General features: G+C 40.0%; 1 protein-coding gene across 1 annotated transcript in view; it reads right to left on the reverse strand.

The window, feature by feature from the left end:
• Positions 1–1,325: 1,325 nt before the first annotated feature.
• The window catches only part of LOC139744724 (NADPH oxidase 5-like), an 85,253-nt gene continuing 64,345 nt past the window's right edge, over positions 1,326–22,233 (reverse strand). Inside the window, exons 9-13 of the mRNA XM_071655147.1 lie at positions 15,109–15,425; positions 13,097–13,207; positions 8,536–8,745; positions 3,276–3,539; positions 1,326–1,994 (exon numbers count right to left, since the gene is read on the reverse strand). Coding sequence (XP_071511248.1) covers positions 1,863–1,994; positions 3,276–3,539; positions 8,536–8,745; positions 13,097–13,207; positions 15,109–15,425 — 1,034 coding nt within the window. The 3' untranslated portion in view covers positions 1,326–1,862. The remainder of the gene's footprint in view (positions 1,995–3,275; positions 3,540–8,535; positions 8,746–13,096; positions 13,208–15,108; positions 15,426–22,233) is intronic.

Genomic DNA, 22,233 nt, shown 5'->3' on the forward strand with positions numbered 1-22,233 from the left:
ATATACGAACGTCCAAAGAAAAAAAAGAGAAAAAAAACCATGATGAATTAGAGATATAAGAGAGATACAGACAGCTAGACGGATGTGTAGAGAACGGGTAGGTAGAAAAGGAGAGCGAGTGAGAGAGAGAACAGGCTATGCAAGTACATTGTATGAAGAGCGAATCACCTTTGTGAATTAAGAAGGCAATAATAGCACCTACAACTGCATGAATACCAGACGAGAGATTACAAGATTGAATTGAAACTCGGCGGTGAAATCTTTCCATCATTTCCCAAACGTCTCGAACAAGTGATTCGACACGATTCAGATAGTTAATTTGCCCTGTTACAAAGTATCTTGTCCTGTAACAAAATATACATAACTAAAAAAACAAAGCCAAGCACACGATGTCGACCAGGCTACATCTTCTGTAATGTTGACATGATGATGATACGGAAGCTTAGGATACATGACATTTTGAATGTACAGCGTACGCGACACTTGCATAATGTATTATAGGAGAGTCAAACACGGGTGTTTTTCAGACAGGCAAATAACAATGGAACAATTTGATACAGTTTTGTTCGCAAAAGGAAAAAGACAAACAAAAATCTCGTTTCATGAAACCATGAAATAAGATTCAATAACGCATTGTCAGTCGCGATGAGCGACGATTTTAATGTACAAAGTGGCACATGATGATCATAGATTCTATATAATATGTCACTCAGATACACGTATAATAGACTCATTCACTGACACACACAAAAAAGAAAAAAAAAAACTAAAAAAAAAAAGCCGGCAGAATAGCAAAAGTAGCTTTGTACAGACATGAAAATGTTTAACGTTAGTAAACCCAACGACGCAATATCCGAAATGAATAATTCAAAGTATATATATACCACGGTTCTCATAAAGCTTTTTCTCAATATATGTCATTTCTGATACATATTTAACATACTTTTTTAGATCCAACATCTGACTATATTACATTTGGTCTCGCGTGTACGTCGTGGTCTGATGAAGGCTAAGTTGAGAGATAATTGATAACACTTTGAGGCTAGAATAATATATTTAGTTTGTGTGCATAAGTGTGTCATTTTAGAGAACACACGGGTCAATTATCGTTATATGTATCAGATACAGACCTTGGTATATAAATCTGATTTGTTCAATAACAATACATCTTTTATATAATTCCCTTCTCCTTTCAAAGGAAATAATAAAGTTCATATCCAGCCCAACATCGCATGAAACGATTTAATATTCATTTCTGGCGTCTGCTTTTTTCCTCTCTTTTTTTTTACTCACGAAAAATAACATTAATTTTCATGTTCATTTTCAAATTCATTTGTTCGGACGACACTGCCCTTTTTCTGACATGCTCTGATATTATGCAAATCAGACACCTTCTCAACTATGACTGCTTCAATTCCAAAGCTGTGCTTGCGTCAACGTCATTGTTTTCGCACCATAATAAACAATGGTACGTCAGAGGTGCTTCTCCGCCAGCTTGCAAGAGAAACTGATAGCATTATAAAAAAAAAATATCGGACTCTCTCTCTCTCTCTCTCTATCCATCTATCTCTCTTTCTTTCTATCTATACATCTGTCAATATGCCTCTCTCTATCTCTTCGATGTTATTGGCCTCATTCTTTTTTTTTTTCTATCTCCCCCTCTCTCTTACAATCTATTTCTTTCTCTCTTGGCACTACGCCCTCAACGTCTTAAACAAAAAAGTACTACTCATCTGCTCTTTGTCCCTACATCTGTCCTTCAGTGAAAATCAATCCGAAGTAATGGATTTCTCTACGTTGAATGTCTGAACCGATTCTGGTCCAAATTTCCCAGGGCGGGGGTTATGCGGGTCTCGATCAGCTTAAAAGTTTTCCTTATGGAATCCAAAGTTGAACTTTTCGCACGACTTCTTGATGACTTTACCCAGGCTCGGCGATCCGCAGAAAAAGACTTGTACTTTTCCTTTCTTCTCACGGGAGATTTGTGTGAAGATCTATCAAAATTGGATTGAATCGGAAAAGAAAAAAATGATTACTTCAATTGTGCATTTCTTCACAGCAACAAGTCAAATATGACCCTTGAAAATCGTATGTAAAGATGTACCGTGATACAAGCTGTTATCTAAGCTGTGCTCATAAAACGACCACTCATGAACTGATATCCTTGACCGGCGTATCTATTGCCAGTACAATCGATGCATCTTATTTGTCTCAGCACCTATTTTATCATCACTAATAACATTATCATTATCACTACGATTTTCTTCGTTTCCTCTTCCTAAAGTCTGCCTACACATACATTTTCTTCATCATCTCCATCATATTTGTATATATTATGTTTGATTATGTTGAAAAAAAATGTAAATGATGCCATACGGAGAATAAATAAATCAAATCAAATCAAATCAAATCATCAATACCAACATCTTCAAATCATAAAATTCATCATCGTTCACACCCAACTTATCATTAATAATTATCTTCATGACTACCGTTACATTATCGTCATTTATCGCTATATACTCATAGGCCCTACAATCAACATATCTCTCTCTCTATATATATATATATATCTGTCCATCGTTAATACCCATTTCCATTCATATCAACCAATGCATAATTATTTGAAGTCAAGAGTAACGTCATTTTATTCTGAAGCACAGAATTACAGATAGGCATACATGGTATCAATTGAAATATATGCATACAAATATTAATCATGTGAAAATTGATAGAGTAATTCTCATCATCGGTTTCATTGACTTCCCAAACATTGTTATTACCGCCATAATATTCTTCATCTTCATCATATATAGATGGATAGATAGATAGATAGATAGAAAGATAGATAGATGGATAGATAGATGGATATATATATATATATATATATATATATATATATAGAGAGAGAGAGAGAGAGAGAGAGAGAGAGAGAGAGATAAATAAATAGATAGACAGATAGATAGATAGATAGTAGATAGATAGATATAAAGATAGATAAATAGATAGATGGATAGATGGATAGATAGATAGATAGATAGATAAATAAATAATAGATAGATACGTATATAGATGGGTAGATAGATGGATGGATAGATTGATGGAAAGAAAGGAAGATAAATAGATAGATAAATAATCAAATAAAACATAAAGACAGACAGATAGATAGATAGATAGATAGATAGATAGATAGATAGATGGATACATACATAGATAGATAGGAAATACTGTGACAGTCATTCTCATTCTCCGCTCCATCTACAGAGTCTCATCACCTTGTTCCACTCCGGTCTGCCCGGCTGCGTCCTGGTCTTGAGCCCCGTGATGAGGTCCCGGTGGCCCTTTTTGTGCATGATATCCAGGGCCATCTGCAGCCCGATCCCCTTCATGTCGTTCTTGGCCATGGCCGAGGTCATGTACATGTGGAGTTCCAGGAACCGGTCGAACGGTTCCTGGGCTTGCTCCATCTCCAGCTGGGTGAGAAGGCTGACGAACCACTCGAACGCATTCTGGTTCCGGTTTATCCAGATGAAGTCCACCTGGGAATACGAGATGAATATGATAGTGTCTGTGCCGTAACATCGATGTTTTATCTTCAGTTTGTATATTCTCCGTACGTTAAAGCAAATATATTGTTTACAGTATGCTCTTATATCACCAGCAACATATATATCAACTATCAAATGCTATACATCAATATTGCGTAAAATATGTTGGTATAATTGTCGTTGCTGTTGTTTTCTGGTGATACAGATCTTACAAGCTCCGCTTTTGATACCTCTTATCCATCGCTATAATTACATTTGTCACCATTGCAAAGTGTGCATGTTTTCTCATTATGTAATTATTGGGGGAATATCTTATATAACATTTTATGACTTGCATTTTTTTTTAACCTGCACTTTCAAATTGCTAAGCAATATGAATTGATAAATGTACATTTTCGTATTATGTTTTACTTTAGTTTGACCTGAAATGGGAAGTATCCACTCTTGTTAACGATGCTCAAATCGCGATCAATCATTCGACGATTGAAAACCCTTTACTTCTCATCCAAAAAGTGATGAATTATAAACAAGGACACTCTACACATGATGAGATATTGGAAATCCTGTCGTGAACAAATTCGCAATTTAGCAGCCAACTATGCGCTCTGCTTCGACGCAGTGTCCATAAGACAGGTATAACGATCCGCATTATATGACCAGGAGCAAATGGAAGATTATGTAATGAAATATTTTGCTCAATAGGTGTTAGATAATGATGATTATTTTTAACGATAAAACATGATGAAGCTGATAAAACTCACAGGTAGAGCGTCATAAATACAGCTATTATTACTTCCATTATCGTTAACACAACCACTGACAATGATCCACAATGTCGATTATCAACTAGTGCAGCATTTGCAGCATGACCGTACATCAATTTTCACCTGATCCCTCACTCAATAAGTTGTGGATTAGAGGGAAACTTGTCAATCATTCTCATTTTTCTAAAATGCTGACCTCATATTGAGAGCTATCAATCGTCAGATTCTTTTTTGGCTCTCCATTAAAGCCAGAGAGATCATCGAGCGATTTATCTGTATCCCATAAATCAGTTTTAGGCCGACGCTGGCCGGGGATAATCAGACCCTATTGTTATCACCGGTAACTCAATTTGCAGATTGGAGGCATTGTGCCTTATGTATGGCAAAATAATACCGCCTCTGATCGAGGGCACTTTCACGAACTCGCCAATAATGACCTCGCATTGAAAAGACTTATAACTGTCTGTAATCCTCTTCGTATGACTCAATTCATGTTCAGCAAAAATAAACTGAAGGAAAATAAAGGAAGACAGTGACTGCTGGTTACAAAAAAAGACAAACCCGGAGTTACAAAGATCCTAATTAGACTCTTAATAGACTCGACATTGGCATGATTAGTCACGTGTGTTTCTTCATGATGTCTAGCACGTTTCATAAAACTTGTCATCAGTGACAAGTTGTCATAGATGTGACAAGCTACTAAAATCCTTGCATCCGATTGGCTGAGAGCAAATTTGTCATAGAAATGTGGCGGTTGTCACTGATAACAAGTTTTGTGAAACGGGCCCCTGGTAGTAGGATGAAGGAGAAGAATATCAAATTTATTTCTCAGACTTCACAACTCTAAAATGGTCCAGCATAACGCCAGTCAGATGCCTAATAATGATGAGATTGAAATGACCCTGATGATGATGGATTGACAAAGTGGGTAACATTGCCTGAAAGGTATGAGGCCATGGTACACTCAATATCGATCAATTCCGATACGATCTCAGCCGTCCAGTGAAAATAATTCATCGCAAAGAAAATCGAAATCGAATTGCGGTCCAATCTGTGTTAAGATTGGAGCCATTTACGACGCCATGGACGAAATTCGTAATCTGTCACTGAGTATATAGAAACTAACTAATATTGAATCGTTTAAACACATTTGTATTATAACCACGCTGTCTTAGTTTATTTTATCAGCTATAAAGGCAGGGTTCATCACACCGTCATAGTACGATCCACATTATATAACATTATTCACAGGAAAGGAATAAATGCATATTATGCCTATGCCATAAACTATTTATCTTATTCAAATCGATATTGTTTACCCAACAAAAACTTGATGATTAAACTTTTTTGACCTGTCTCAATATTATTGTTCTTCTGAGTCAAAATAATTACAATATGAAAAATTTATATAGCGTTTAAGACAAACATGTTTTGATGCGCTTTACAATTAACAAAAGAAAACAAACATGTGAATTAACTACGAATACAAATAATCAACAATACATTATCTTCAGCACTGCTCCTGAAATAAATCGGTTTCGAGTTTCTTGCTGAAAATGTCAATAAAGGTGGAGGACTGAATAATGAATAGAGAGGTTGACCCAAAGTGACCAAAGAGTGTGCCAGCCCCAGGGGGTGAGGTGTGACCCCACTTCTTCTTCTTCTCTCAAAGTAGCAGAGTAAATAAGAAAAAAAAATCACCCATATATAGTATTATAAATTATTGTATCATATAGATTGCTTTACTCCTTTCAGATATTGGTTATGCTGCTGCTAAGACAAAGCTTCTTCGACAGTTTTGTAAGGACACAATACCAAATACAGTTTGTAGGGTTTATTGCCACTTGGTCTAATATCAGATGGTCTACTTCCAAGTTCGTCTACCACCCCACTACGGCTAAACTCATTTGGTCTGCTATCAATTTCGTTTAATGCCCGTTTGATCTACTTTGCACTTAGTCTAATGTCCAGTTTGGCTAATTATCATATTGTCTTATGACCAGATGGTCTAATTGCAATTTTGACACCTTGGATTTCTTTTTTCCCATTTTGTCTAGTACTCTGTGGGTATTAGACGAAATTACATCCAGCCCTTGAGTTATAAAGCCCATGAGTCATACAGCCCATTTGTTCGACACTAAGCTAATATGGCCCACGAAACAGGTCCATGAGTCACACAGCTTACGAGTCATACAGCCCATGAGTTCGACACTAGGCAAATAAAGCCCATGAGTTCAACACTTGGTAGCAATGTGTCGGTCTCGTGGGCCTTATATGACTTGTGAGCTGAATGTCGAACTCGTGGGCGCTATGACTCGTGGGTGTCGGTCTAGTGGGATGACCCCAAATGACGGTGTTTCTTTGATTTCAAGAATCCCATTCGTTTATCTGGATTGGGCAGTGTCGCTGTGTCATGTCAACTTTCCCCCAAACAGTCCCGAATACTGTGACCTTTTTTTGTTTTGTTTGGGAAGCATTGCCGGGGACTCAAAAAGAAGTAGGGTTCACGGGACCTTATGTAAGAATGACTCATGGCACACAACGTGACATGTCATACTAAGTATCGCAATGTGACAATCAACGTGATGAAAGCGTTCTTCATCGTAAAGGTCAGTAGATGGATATTAAAACTATAAGATGAAAAGGAGAATGAAACGTCCTTGTCTTAATCCCAAGTAGTTAATCTGCTCGATAGTTATTCGGGAGACCATTTTTGTGCTAACTATGTGTATATAACACCTTGTAACATAAGAGTGCAAATTGTGATGAATAAAATAGGGAGAGAGTTTTGAGATAATGATCGGCAGGACATGAAAAAACTAACAATCTCGCGGATACAGAGCTCTTTCAAGCTGCGATCTTTGTTACTTTTTCTTTGGTCATTTCAATATCAAGCGAGTAATTCTTCAACTCTTGTTAAGCTTGTAACGCGAGAAGGTCTGAAAACAACCTTCTAATATTACAGATGAAGGCATCTTTGGGGAGACAAATTGGGTCTTACAGCGCTTAGACCAAATACATGCTATTGAAATAGTAATAGATTAAATTGGTACAGGTGCAAAAGAACCTTGCGTCTTTTTTTAAGTATTTATAAAGATTGGGGCAAAATAAACAAACACGTTCTCATCACTTGAGAACAGTTCTGGCTATGACTGGAAAGAAAATGGGGATGTTGAAAGGATATAAGAAAGAAGATGAAAGTGGTGGGAAACGTGTGATTTATGTGCGCGCCGTCTGGGTGCAAAAAAAAAAATCATAAGTCACTTTGGGCACCTCTTCCAATTTGGGAGTAAAAGAACTTCATGAGAAGCCAAACAAATAATGATGACGAATAAATGAATGCTCCTCATCTTTTCTTAAACCATTTTAAGATAATGTCGGATTATCAATGTCCAATATCTCGCGCTCACAATAAAAAGAAAAGTGTTGTTGTTGTTTTTTTTTATAAACCTGGCATTGTGCGTTAGAGAGATTTACCGGTATTAAGTCGTAAAGCACTGTATATCTATTGCGTCATGAAAATACCTTGCTCACGGAAGACCTTTTCTTTTTTAATCAAATCTAAACAAATAACCAGTCTGAAAATGATAATGAATTTCAATAAATATAAAGATTACTTGTTCATGGTAAAGTAATAGAAAAACAAATCACTCAAATAATGACAAAATAAAAAGGCGATAGTAATAACGTGTGTAATAATATTAGCTATAACCACTCTGAAACGTATATGAAAAAAAAAATAGTATAACATCGTCACCGATCTGAGTTCTTATCTTTTCAAAAGAGCTGGAGAGACAATATAAAATCTGTCACTCATGGTTCGTTACAAATTAATGGTTCCAACTCCCGTACTTTCACAAATGCCAAGTCTAATAACTCCAACGTGTCCTTCGATACTTCGGGTGTGGAAAAAAAATCAATTAATTGCGTAGTGCCAGTAATGACGGTGCTGTTGAAAATTGGTTAATGCCGCAGTAAATGTCAAACGATAAATCATTTCATCTTGCACAATTTGATTAATTAAAGTGCGACGGGAAGGAAAAAAAAAATGCCCAACAGAATGATAATGAAATCAACTTTGATAATGTCGGAAAGGATAAAAGGAGTGTGGATGGCGGGTGGCAAAAAGCAAATTGGCGGGGCGCGGCGGGGATTCAGTGTGCATACAAGAGCTCTCACCGTCCATTTGTCGCGCCCGCTCGCTGAAAAAAAGCGTGACGTACCTTTTTCAGTCTCATCATGTCGGTAGGGGGCGTGGCAAGCCACGTGTGTTGACATGCGGGACAGGTTTGCCTGCTCATCCGGTAGCGGTGCATTACTGACTGGAGGATCGAAGCGAACGGAGTGACACCAATACCAGCGCCGACCAGCACGGCGTGCTCGGCCTGGAAGATTCCCCTCGTGGCCGTCCCGTAGGGTCCGTCAATGAACACCTTCGAGATAAAAAGTACATCATGGAAAGTGCATTTTACTAGGTGACGATAAATATCACTCCTACAGAGAGCATTATTTATTGCGCTATTTTGATGTAATGATGGGGTTTTTATCTCATCATTCCTTATAATTCGGAAAAGGCAGACAGACACAAACACATCCCACCCAAAAAGTGTTTAGTATCTATATTCAGTATGCTTAGGGCAATACCAATAATATGGTTGTGTCTGAGTTTCCGGCTTTGTGTAAGTGTGTTAGTGTATGTATGTGTGTTATTACCAGTAGCGGTCACTTTCTTCTGTAACGAATCATATTACGCATGAAACAAAAAAGGGGGAGGAATAGAAGAAATGTACAGAGAAAGAGAAATAAAAGGAAGGAAGAGAGAGGAGAGAACGTACAACAATTTCTATATTGCTCATCATATTTACCCCATCAAAATCGGTGTATATGTAAATATATGCTAAAGATGACAGTGTGACATAAATATTTCTGACTTGATCAGTCATGGACGAGAAGTGTTATGTATTAATATTTCACGTGATGTCAAACGAAAAAATATCAAACGAAAAAAAAAAAAAAAGACACGGTTGCAATATCTGCGATTATTTCACAGTCGACAGATCTCCGGGCTACCAAGAGGTGTATGCACTGCATATTATGACACAGAAATGATGTGCGTCTGTACAGCTGCTTGAGCTAAACGCGCCCGTGACAGGCCGCAGTGTGTGAAGCATGAAGGCAGCTGGATCGCCCATGGGAAGGGGAACAGTGCGCAGGAAGTCACATGGATAATGCAGAAACAACAGTTATTGTGGTAGCCTCGCTGTGAGTGATTAGAAGATCGGGAAAATTGCCACACACGGGAGGGGGGGGGGGGGGGAGCTGATTATGAGACAAAAATGAAAGTGAACGTGAATAAGACAGAGAAAATGGGCGGGAGGTAGAGAGGAGAATATTATGGGCTAGTGAGAGCTGTGAGAGAAAAATACGTTAGTGAGCCAAACGAGGGAGAGTTGAAAATAGACGAAAACAAGAAGAGATAAAAAAGAGAATGAGATGGGGGAAAAACGAAGAGAACCACGAATAATTAGATAAGAGAGAGGGAGATAAATATATAATTAAATAGATCAAGATAGATGGATAGAAATACATATAAAAAGATAAATAGATAGAGAGACAAATAGACATTTAGCTAAATAGATAATTAGATAGATAAATGAATAGATAGCAAGATAAATAGATAGATAGCTTGACAGATAAATAGATAGATAGCTTGACAGATAAATAGATAAACAGATAAATAGATAGACAGATAGATGAATAGATAAATAGATAAATAGAAAGATAGATAGATAGATGAATACATAGATAAATATACAGATATAGAGATAAACTGATAGATAGATAGATGAAAAGGAGAGAGAGAGAAAGATAGAGAGGAAAGAGAGTAAGAACAATAAAGGAGGACACCTTTACTTATCTCCGACACCTCTGTTGGATTCATTTAATTATGATTATAACTTTACAACAGATAAAGCTATAAACAAACTCATATTAAGTAGAAAGAAAGCTTTCTATGTTATACGCACAAACACGAACTATACGTTGAATATCAACAAGTATCATTTAGTACATCACGCCAGGGGAGTATCGGTGGGCGTCTAAACAAAGACCGGGGTGTTTTGTTACTAGTTATAGTATGTCACTACAAATTTCTCACTCCCAATTTTCTCCCCATCATATAAAAGAACTCACTACCCGTTTAGAATGACAAATGGGGGATTTCATCGCGGTAGAAAAGCAAACAAACAAAACAAATTTTCACGTGTTTACTGCACGTCGGTCGAGTGTCACATCACAGCTGAAAGTGGCGCAAACAACTATGAGGATGACTTTTTTTTTTTGAATGTGTCAATGCCAAGACGGTGTTGCTTTTACCCAAAATACAAAGTATGACGTCATTTCACTCCATCAGCTTGATTAGGCATGGCATTGTTAAGAATGCAGGACATGGGAGAAAAAGTGAAAAAGGCAGACATTGAATGGGACAGAAGAGAACGAAAGGGGACGGACAATAGAAGAGTAGGGAAATAACAGGATATATCAGGACTAATGACAGAATGATACCATTATACATTATCTGTGAATGGGGGGAAAGAATGACGTAACAACGGTTTCCAAATTACGTCATTGCCTCTTCCTCCGGCTACCGATTGTCTTTGACATGATGTGAACACCTTCACAACAGAGGAGCTAGGGGGTAAGGCCATTTTGGATCATTTATCACACCCCGCGTCATCAGGACAGCGATGTCTGGGGCCCCCAGGGCAGCTCTATTTCATCATCATTCGCCGGTGAATAGCCACTTTTAGAAGTACATCCATATTTGAATGAGTTTTCCCTTTCTGCCCAAACACTTTGTTTCTTATTAAAGCTGAATGACACAAGTGAAAAAGACAAGGACAGAAAGATGGATCGAAAGATTAATAATCCCTGGTGGTCATATTGGCGTACGTAACATCGCCACCACGGTGGGAACAAATCAGAGATTCGCTATCCCTTATATGAGTATATTGTATACACAGACTAGTGAGTCTGGCGAATTGATTATGACGGCGCCGAGAGAGCTGCGAGTCAGAAAGCAGCAATTTTCCATCAACTTGAGCGCGTGGGTATCAGATATCTTCGTTTTAACAGGATTTTACGGGCGCACAATCGCAAACTTCGTAATTGTATTCATGCTGCGATCACTGATTTCATCCAATCAGAGAAGGTGGTGAGGCGTATAATGGTGCGCGGGTGTATCTGCGTTCGTTTGGGCGACTTGAGCGCTTTAATATCAAGCGTTACGGTCGACAGTGCATTCCGCTTAAATGAACGAACAATCCACTTCTTCTCGTCCTAATTGGGGTTGTCATTTGTATAGAAAAACTTCAGATTGTCTCTGGGATGAGCCTCAGTTTCTAAAATGAGATGCTCATCTGTTAATGTATTTCTGGGGTTTTTCCAAAAAATGTATTTTTTTTCGCGTACTTTGACTTTGCATCTGAATTCGAAAACCAAGGTCTGCTGCTATATGAACAAACAGTACCTGGGTGACATACTGGAATAAAAGTGAAGAGATGGATATTATGATATTAAGGAAAAATGGTTTTCAAAACTGATCGTCTGCTGAATTATTAGCAATGCGTACCACAGGTCATCGATTAAAATCTCTATCGTACTAGCCCTTCAAGGAACACAAGTATGAACGCGCTGTTTACCCCTAATAATAAAGATAAGAAACAGTTTGACAGGAGATGGAGGGGGAGGAAGGGGATGGAAAGGGGAATGTATAGACCTACAGATATATCAAAAGAATTAACGTGTACAGAGAGAGAAGCAAAGCACGAGGGAAAGCTTTGGCTAAATTATATGCTTCTACCAGTAATGGAAGACACTGTAGATCAACTTCACAGTTCGTTTGGTGCGTGTACCTCACCGAAGTAGTATTTGCCCCCTTTTGGTGGATGCATCGTGACCCCCGGACCCCCATACTCTTCTGTAATTCAATCATGACGCATTTTTGTATATGTTAGTTTCTTTCTATCTTTGCTTGTTACATTTCAATCCAATTCTGTTTCTTGCGAGATCACGACGGATGAGCTTAAAAAGCTGCAATGCAAGTACAGTTAATGCAAGAAGTACCTACGTCGTTGTAATGTTTTTGGCATTGTGATGGTTCATGAGCTCCAGGTTGAAAATAACAAGATGCTTTGTTCCAAAGTAAACAACAATGACCTACCGCTGTGGGGAAATTAACTACTCCTTTTGGCTAACACACTATGATGATCAATACAATTCCTTTTTATACCCCCTCCCCCTTCAGACATGTCAGAAGCTTTAAACACAGCACGAGAGAAGCGTTCTCAACTCTTTTTTGTTTTTGTTTTTTGTCAGCACTGCATTTGCACACGAAAAGACACGGCTTATCACAATGCGTGTGGACAAACACACACACACCGACACACACACACACACACACACCGACACACCCACATCCACACACACACACACACACACACACACACACACATACACAGTTACACACACACACACACACCGACACACCCACATCCACACACACACACACACACACACACCACACATACACAGTTACACACACACATTCATGCTCCCCCCCCCCCACACACACACACTGAATGAAAAGTTTTGGCCAATGAGAGGGACGTGCTGAGACAAGGTTTGACCTGTTGACCCATTCCTTGATAGCAACCTCTGATAACAACCTGTACCAATATTCCAGGATACCACTGGAATGACTGGATCGTGGTGGCGCCCTCTCACCTTGATCTTTTCTTCTCGGAGCGAGCTCCGCCACGATTTGGCGCCCTTCATCTCGAACGTCGTCTGACACGCGATGGTGCGATGCTGGTGCTGCTGAAGGTGTTCGGGGTCCTGTGGGTTAAGAAAGATTAAGATCATCATCAGTTACTGGATGAAGCAGCTCCGGTATCCTTGGCGTCCCATTCTCATCTCGCAGCGTTCTAATCATATCAATGACATAGATTGACTATAAAGACATTCAAATTAAAGCAAAAATATGATTGCTCTTTGCCAACCTAATTTTATATGTGTATTTTCAAACTGATTTTTAATCTGTCATGGAGTATAACTTTGACTTTACCATCTACATTTTTCAATGCGTCTGCTTAAAGATATACATGCTTGCCAGTTATGAATGCCACTAGAAGAGAAAAGAAAACTTAAGGATTAAGTTTAACATTTGCTATTGTGCATGGTAGAATCAACTATCAAAAAGCAAACAGTAGATATTTAACTACTTGAACTCAAAAGAGAAAGAGAGTAATTGTTTCTCAGCTAGATATCGATTCGTTTAGTATCCGTCAATAGAGCAATGGACGTTGAGGATATGCCAACTGTACTGAGACACTCAAGCCTTCATGCATTTAAGCCTCTAAGGGAGCTTTGAATAGCAGGATTATTGGGTGAGTTGACAATTACTGTGGTAATATTATGCCATGTGCTTTTTCTTCAAACAAAGCGCATTGTTTCATCTATTAATTTGAAAAGAACCATGGGGATCTATATGGCAGGTGATGACCACCGCTGGTATGACGCCTGGGCCCTGTTGCATGAAAAAATGCAATAATTAAACATAAGTCAGAAAATCAAACATAAGTCAGGTATCGGCCAATCAGAATTAAGTATTCAGAGACTTATGTTTGATTTTCTAACTTATGATTGATTTAAGCCTTTATGCAAGAGGGCCCAGGCAATGCCAGGTAACGTTTGTTGTACTCGTGGTGTTGATAGTATCATTTACCTACAGTCAGTAATGGTGGAGAAATCACGTGATCTACTTTGACATCTTTCGACTCGGCTGCGTATAATGTATGCAAAGGGGGCGTGAGGAAATAACTGTGCGGTTAAACTGAAAGCTGCCATTTTCTGCACAGCCTTCAATTGATAGTTGTACTCACGCTCCCATTACATTTTACTCTGACTCCGGACCCAGAAAGTCCCCGGATTTGATTTCCTCTAGTTGTCAATGTCTGAATATGAAAGTAGAAATCACTATTCTCTACGAAGTGTGTACGTGTATGCACTCAAGATTTCTGTTAATATCAAATCAAGTTCGAAGAAGACAAAATGAGCCATCTTTCCTTCCTTTTTTTTGGGGGGGGGGGAGGGGTATCACAAAGGGGAATTTCTATACTCTTCCTCGAATGGACTTGGGCATTCTTTGTTTCTCCATTTATATGTCAAGGCGTAGACTACTTTAACTTTATATTTTGCAACAAGCAGCTGACAAATTGGGCAACTAGCGTTAGAATATTCTAAACATTCTTGTAGTGTATTGCCTCCTTGTTTGATAGAGAGAGCACAAGAATCAATTATTTCTCAGATTTGATCTCATCGTATTTGAATGTGTCATAGCGCACCCTTTAGATGCCTCATGATAGCAATGGTGACGTAATCATTAAAAGTCAAGTATCCAGCAATGATCACGCCAATAAAGTATTCGCTGATAGAGTGCAAGTTTCATTGTCGTGTGGTTGTGAAGCAATTCCGCACGACCACTGAGGAAATAGTTCCTACAACTGGTCACGTGGTATCTGGGTAAAATGATAATGCTTTATTTAATCGTTCCCTGTTTAGGAGTGTGTGACAAGGCATATAACAAGTCGCATCAGTGAGTCCTAGCACAATCAAGAGTGCAGCAGTGGGGGGGGGGGGGTGATGGGGGCTGATGGGGGTGGGGTAATGGGGGTGATGGGTTGAAGAGGAGGGAATGGGGATGAGGTTGAGTAGCACACCGCTACTTGGGTTCTCACGTTGTCTTCGGTTTCCTCCCGGTCGACCGAGTAACCCCGCGGCATCCCGTGAGGCATGGTCCCGTTCGCTCCCCGGTGGTTCATCGACGGCTTCACGTCGGCCTCGGCCGCATCGAACTCCATCTCCTTCAGTCGGATGAACTCGCCGCCGTACTGGCTCTCCTCCGCTTCCTCCGTCTCCATTGCGACGCGGATGTCGGAGGCGCTGCCGAGGAGTAACTCGGTCTCCTCCCGGTTTCGCTTCTGCCTCTCCTCGAAGAACGCATAGAGACGGTTGGTCCAGTTACCCACGGATCGAATGTGCATGGAGATTATGCCTTGAAAGGAAATCATTGAGAAGGATTAAAGTATGCTGTACAGATGTAATAGTAGTAGTAGTTGTTGCTGCTGTTTTCAATGGTTGTAGTTGTTGTTACTATTTTTGGTTGTTGTTGCTGTTGTTGCTGTTGTTGGTTTTTAGATGCTAACAGTGGTGATATTCAACGTCTGGCCCGGTGCTGGACACAGTGAGATAAGTGTGAATTGTTTAGTTTGTATTATGCGTATGGAAAAAGTGTACTGAAAAGTCGTAACTCACATTTCATGAGTGCTTGCAGGATGTGTGCGAGTATTTTCACGTATTCACAGAAAAAAAAGATGAAGAACGGTGCGACTTTTCTGCGATTCACTTTGGATAACTTTTAAGTTGTACCATAAAAGCAAGAAATTATCTGGATTTAACGGCCCATGGAAGTTGCTACCAGAGGGTCTTTGGAGTCACTTCATCTTTTGGGGGTCTCTTAATGAGCAAATCCTTCCAAGCGGTAAAAGCCAATGTGAAATAGTATTACTTGCCTGTCATTTCAGGGGTATTCCTCGTGCTCGAAAGTGCTTCAGTCGCTAGGGGGACTTTTACGAATTGCCCACAAATTGAATTGGGAAATGCAGAATCTGATACTCATAATCATAATTCTGCACAAGTGTAGAAACTCCCCTTTTCTCCTCAGTATTGTTCAATATTTTATGTATTTATCTATTCATTCTTTACTTTACAGTTGTACGTGTGGTGTCTCCATGTGATACTTCCCGTTTGAAACGAGACAGTGCTCATGAAAGCGGCATTGTTTTTATGAAGCTTGTAACCAGGGAGGGTTATACACCCGGGGCCGCATCATGGGGAACACGAACCCTGTTGAGCCTCCGAGGCTTCCCGTCTCTGCCTCAATTTGAGCGTATCAACGTGACGCTCTACCGGAGCATATTCGACCTCTGCAATATCGACCCTAGAAATAAGGCATTATTTGCATGATTGCGATTCATCTGTTATTGGTTTTGTTCTCCTCCCACGTGGTATTATATATTTTGAAAGGGCACAAACATATCCAAGCGAAAGTATAAGTGGCTTTCACTTACTGGGAGGTTACGGCATTGTACCATTCACTTTTGTATCTCCTTTTTTTCACTTCTCTCTCACTTTGACATTGTTCTTGGTGGTTGGTAAAAAAAAAAGAAATATATATTATATATATTCTATTTTTTATCTTTTAAAGGTGTAGTGACAGTGAAGGAGACAACACGACCCTTGATAATTGCCTCTTATTCCCTTGCTGTTATTACCACTTGACATCGTTATCAAACATGATTGACTTTTTCAATCGGCAGTCTGTGGAACTTTTCTACGACAATTTGACGACCGTTTCTTGGAAACCTACGTATTGAACTCGGTTGGTTACCTCTGACCTGTAATAAACGGCCCGTTCCTGTGCCATCATTGTCGGATTATGGCACAGATACGAAGGCGAGGTACAATGAAACAGAGGGGAACTCCTTATACAATACATACTTTGTGTATGTGTGTGTGTGTGTGTGTGTGTGTGTGCGTGTGTATGTGTGTGTGTGTGTGTGCGTGTGCGCGTGTGTGTGTGTGCGTGTGCATGCGCGCACGCTTAGTGCTTTTCTGCAGAGAGGTTTCTCTCTCCACCCTGTTTTGTGCACGTCGTGCTGTTTACATTGCTCTATCTGCATAATATTGCATTTTGTTTCAACTTCTACTAGAGCTCGTTTCCTAAGCACCTCTAAACTAAACGCAACAAATATCAGTCCTTTTGTTGGCATTACTGGGATTCGTCTCACGAGGCATATAACATAACACCATTCTCTGTCAGGTAAACACTGGATAAGAATTCTGACTGTGTAATTTCGTTTATTTGTCTCCATATCCAGAATTGAGACGTGAACGAGCATAATAATATGTAGGTTGTAGGTATAGAACCGTCGTAAAACGTCAATCCCTTAGAAATTTTTATGAGATGACCGTAGAAATAAAAGAACAGAACCTGCTTTTCACAGTTTCCACTTTCGTACGATTGTCAGAAAAATACACGGATGATATTAGATCGGAGCCTGTCAGAAAATACTCCACGGGTTTCAAAACTGACATTAGTGATCAAACACACATAACGTTCTCACCTCTTTCCAACACTGCCAAACGAGCTCATTACACCACATTATATACGTCACTATTATGAGATGGAAAGTCAGCAGTAGCATAAGTTTGACGAGTCAGGAGCGCCGTCTAAAGGCAGTGAATGGTAAATTTGCACGGTTGTTTGTTTCCCCCGTCATGAACCCTCAGGGGACAAAAAGAGAGAGAGAGAGAGAGAGAGAAGGATATATAGATATAGATAGTTAGAGAAAGAGATAGAGAGAGAGAGAGAGAGAACGATTTTATGATATACATAGGTAGAGAGATAGACAGATAGAAAGATAGAGAGAGGGAGATAGAGAGAGATAAATAAAGATAGAGAAGGAGAGGGAGATTTTTGTGTGTATGTGTGTGACAGAATATAATAATATGACAGACTTGACCTGTGGTAGCGAAGATGATGCGTCGTGCTGGGAATCATTAACAATGAAGTGTTTACGAGCAGTACTGTAATGTATAACTGTCAGTCAAGGGCGAAAGAAAAATAAAGAAGATTAAGAATATTTTTCATTAACACTCCTCTGTTGCTAGGATGGAAGGAAAGGAGGAAGACAAATATTATTTGCCGGTTATCACAAAACAATATATGCTATGAGGTGTACAAACACATGGACACATTCAAGGGTGCTCTTGCACGTAGCTACGAAGATGCGAGCGGATATGAACCCAGCTTCACACGTTGGTGCGCTATACACTACACGTCGAAGATCGTCAACTTTCAACGCTCTTCCCTTTACAAAAATTATTGGTTACTGTGGGGCATCTCAACCTTAAAATCTGTACTCGGATCTTCAGCCATTTGAGCCGCAATTTGGCAGTTGTAGCTTGTGCACGATGTTTAAGATGACGGCAAAAAGTTCTTACTTGAAGAAATCAGGCTACTACTGTTACTCTTTATGAGATGCAAAAAAAAAAAGGGAAAAAAGATAATGATAATTCGGTACCGTGCAAGAGGTAATACTCGCACCAGCAAGATTTAGTGCAGGCCAATAAAGTGAAATAGGTTTGTACAGTATGGCTTGGCTGAGTTCCACCACGAAACATAAGTCATTGTCTCATCCTGCCGCAATATAATCTACTTACTGACATTCTACCTAAATTGGCATCCAAACAAAGATAAAAATAACAAGTATAAAGAAATAAACTAACTATTCCCTATACTTTAATTTAGTTGGAGTTAAGATTTCAGGAGTACTATATTCTTTGTTTGACGACGGATTGAGGGGGTGGGGGTGGACAGTGGGAGACAGGAAGATGCTTGTAAAAGTGGACTACTCTCCTCTAAAGGTTGCCAGCTGATGTCCCATCTCAGAGTTTAGTTACGCATTTAGGAGCCATATTGCGTCAAATATCGTTCATCTTAGCTCAAATCATTTATAGAGGTTTCTATAATATTGTGGAAAAGGTGAGTTAAGCAACAGAGGTTCAGTGGTCCGATAGATAGACAACATTAGTCTTTGCGGAATGTGTTGTGACATCCCGATATTAAAGAAGTTTTACATGACTGTACTGAGTTAGCTGTTAAACGTTAAGGATGTTAGATTAAAGGGGGACCATGTTTTGTTTCTCGTCTCGCCAGCTTTCTCGAGGGATCACTTACGGTTGACGTCATTTTTAACAGTTAAACCCTCCGAGGGCGTCTCTCTTGAAATTCAGTTGCAACTGCACAGCTTGTTTTTGCTACTGGTCGTGAAAGAGATCAGCGAATTCTGCGGACCTGCACTTCGACACTAGCTTTAAGCTATTCAAATAAATGCCTTATGCAACTGATGCAGGCATTTGTTTTTCTTTTTCTTTTTAAAAGAGAATGATAATCATTACAGATTGGTTGAGAAGGGGGGAAACACCCCTCACGTTTATACGCGTGGAACAGACTCGGATACAGTGTGTATTCCATTATTCGAAAGGGGGAGAGCAGGTGGTTTGGGAAAGAGGGTGTGAAAGCTGTGTATGCTGGCGGGGGTAGCTGATGAGGGCCTTACTCGGTGCACTCTGCGAAGGTTGATTAATTGGTGGTATGATCAACATGGCAATCCGAGGTAATCGATCAAGACGCTAATGAGAACAGTCGGTTCTCCTTTTTTGTGTATTCGTTTCATCAAGCACCACTTTCGTTTTCTTTTCCTCTCCCCTAACAATACCTACCACTTTTTTTTGTCTTTGCCTCAAAATGCACATTGGCAAAGACGGCTCACATCAAGAGACCTACTCTTATATTTTTGGACGGTTTTTATGCAAACAGGTTTGATTAAAGCTGCATTTCATATCTATTTTCTTTTGGCAGGGCGAAAGATAATACATTGCCAGAGGTCGAATTGAAGTGAGTTTACGTTGGTAACGCATATTTTTGTCCTTCTGTCTGGTCGGGGCTTCTTCATTTTTTTTTCTACCAAGTTTCTGTTTTGGCGCACACAGATGACGGAGGTAAAAATGATGGTGACATTACGAATGTCATCCCTCGTAGAATTACAGATTCAACAGCTGCAGGCAGGACCAATCCTTCTGGAGAGATCCATTTTCACCCCATTTGCTCCAATTGATCTCCACCTGATACGCGCTATTAGGGCGGAGTAATTAAAGGACTTGAACAGCGGCCGCAAGTTCGGCATCCCTCGCACCGCTCGATTACCCGCAGCGCGGGCTTCGTATGCCCGCGAGGACCTCGCCGTGTGGATTACAAAACTGTGCCGTTTTGACATCATTTCATATTTCTAGCAATGTTTGAAAATAGCTTGCACCCATTTTTCCTTATTTTCGTCCCCTTCCCTCTCTCGCGGTTCCTTCTCTCTTCCTCTATCTTTCATCGTCTGTCTATCTATCTATCTCTCAGTTATTTCAGTCTACGCACTATGAGCTTATGTCATGTATGTGTGCGTCTGTGTAAGTATGTAGAGTCTATGCAAGCATGCATGACAGTCTGAAAACCAGTATATCTAAAGCCCGCCGAACACTATATACGACTCACGACTATTAGTATATGACTGACACACTTTGGACCCGAAATAAATCACAATAGCCTCGGAATAAATACGCTTGTTTATTTCAGATCCGAAGTCTGTCAGTCGTAGAGCCGTGAGTTGTATAGTGTGCGACGGGCTTAAGTGTGGTCTCACTGACACACAACAGAAAATCCATCTATCGATAATTTCGCTCGAATGTGTTGTATCATCGCCTAGCTAGGCCAGTTTTCGTGATTTCCCTTTCTAGTTTACTCAATTTGTAATCGATAGCATTCAGTTAGTTTCTTTTTTAATCTCTCTCCCTCTGTCTCCGTCACACACACACACACAAAGAGACAGACAGACATACACACTTTGATCAATGTCCACTTTTATTTGTTGTTGTTGTTACAGAAAGTAGGGTTAAAGGGAAGTGCGCTTGATGCGAATAATTGTACTGAGAACATGAGTGCTTGGTTGTGTGAGTCTCCGTGCAAGTATGTCACGAGCTTCACATCTAACCCTGATAGCAGTGCTTTATAACTATGATATGCGTGTTGTCAGTGACGACATAACAGCGGAGTGACAAATCCTCTATAGAACTTAAACGAACTGGAATGTATTCGGAGGCAATGACCTCATGTAAGAGAACATAAAGTACAATATTCAATGAATGCCTTAATACGCTATCGACATTTTTTAAAACTTCGATGCGTAGTACATTCGGTCATGATTTCGATGGCACTATGTAAGATTATAATGAAACAGCGATATTACATTTTTAGTTAAGACCGTGGAAATGTACCATAACTCTCCTCAAAATGTAAAGTATTGATTTCAGACGTTCAATGCACGTTTGGGTTTAAATTTGATGGGTTTTTTTTTAATTTGAAAATGAAGCTAACAATGAAATCTAGACCCCATCCTCCCCCCCCCCCCCCAAAAAAAAAGTTCACTTTGAAGTTCAACCTGACGCCTCCTCCAAATCTCAGCGATCCTCTCCCTAGAAATGACCCCCCTCATCCAACATTCCACGACCCACCTGTTACCCCTTTCATCGTTACATTTGCCCACCCACCCCTTCCACCACGTCGTCTTTCTATTCTCGTTATCCCCATCACCACCTCACCCCCCCCCCCTCTACCGCTCTGCCCGTCCACAGCAAGTCCCTGTCCTGCCTAAATCGTCCCCGACTTCCACCCCATCCCTCCCACACCACTTTTCCCCACACTTTAAACGCTATATTCTAAAAAATCCCATTCCCTTTACCCATTCTTCTGCACATACTCCCTTGACATTCTGTACTGAGAGCATCAGTGAAATCAGAGGTGAGTGCAAATCAGCGCGAGAAGTCAAAGGGTAAGCTACTGTGTTTCTGGCCTCAGGGCGGCGTTTAATTGCAACGATTGTAATCCAGTCCGTGTTCTCTAGAGTGGTTACACTTCCCTGCAGGGCAGCTCATGAAATATTCAAATTATGTCTCCACCCCCTTGACATGAGATCTACTGAATGACGATTTCGCTTCATTGGTTCAGCAGAACGCGAGTAATGTAGTAAACAGTGATATTACTTCCGAGGAAATTTCTTCTGATTGGTCAAACTCCTTCTCTTCTCCCCCTCCCCCCCCCCCCTCCACGCGTCATTTGGGTCTCTAATTTCGATATCTATTGGCTCTCCAAGTGCGATCATGCGACCACATGTAAAGTGACGTGACATGACACA

The sequence above is a fragment of the Diadema antillarum genome, unplaced genomic scaffold (genome assembly GCF_040938485.1).
Source record: "Diadema antillarum isolate AM-2024a unplaced genomic scaffold, OU_Dant_1.0 seq00001206_RagTag, whole genome shotgun sequence".
In the NCBI taxonomy this organism is placed as follows: domain Eukaryota; kingdom Metazoa; phylum Echinodermata; class Echinoidea; order Diadematoida; family Diadematidae; genus Diadema; species Diadema antillarum.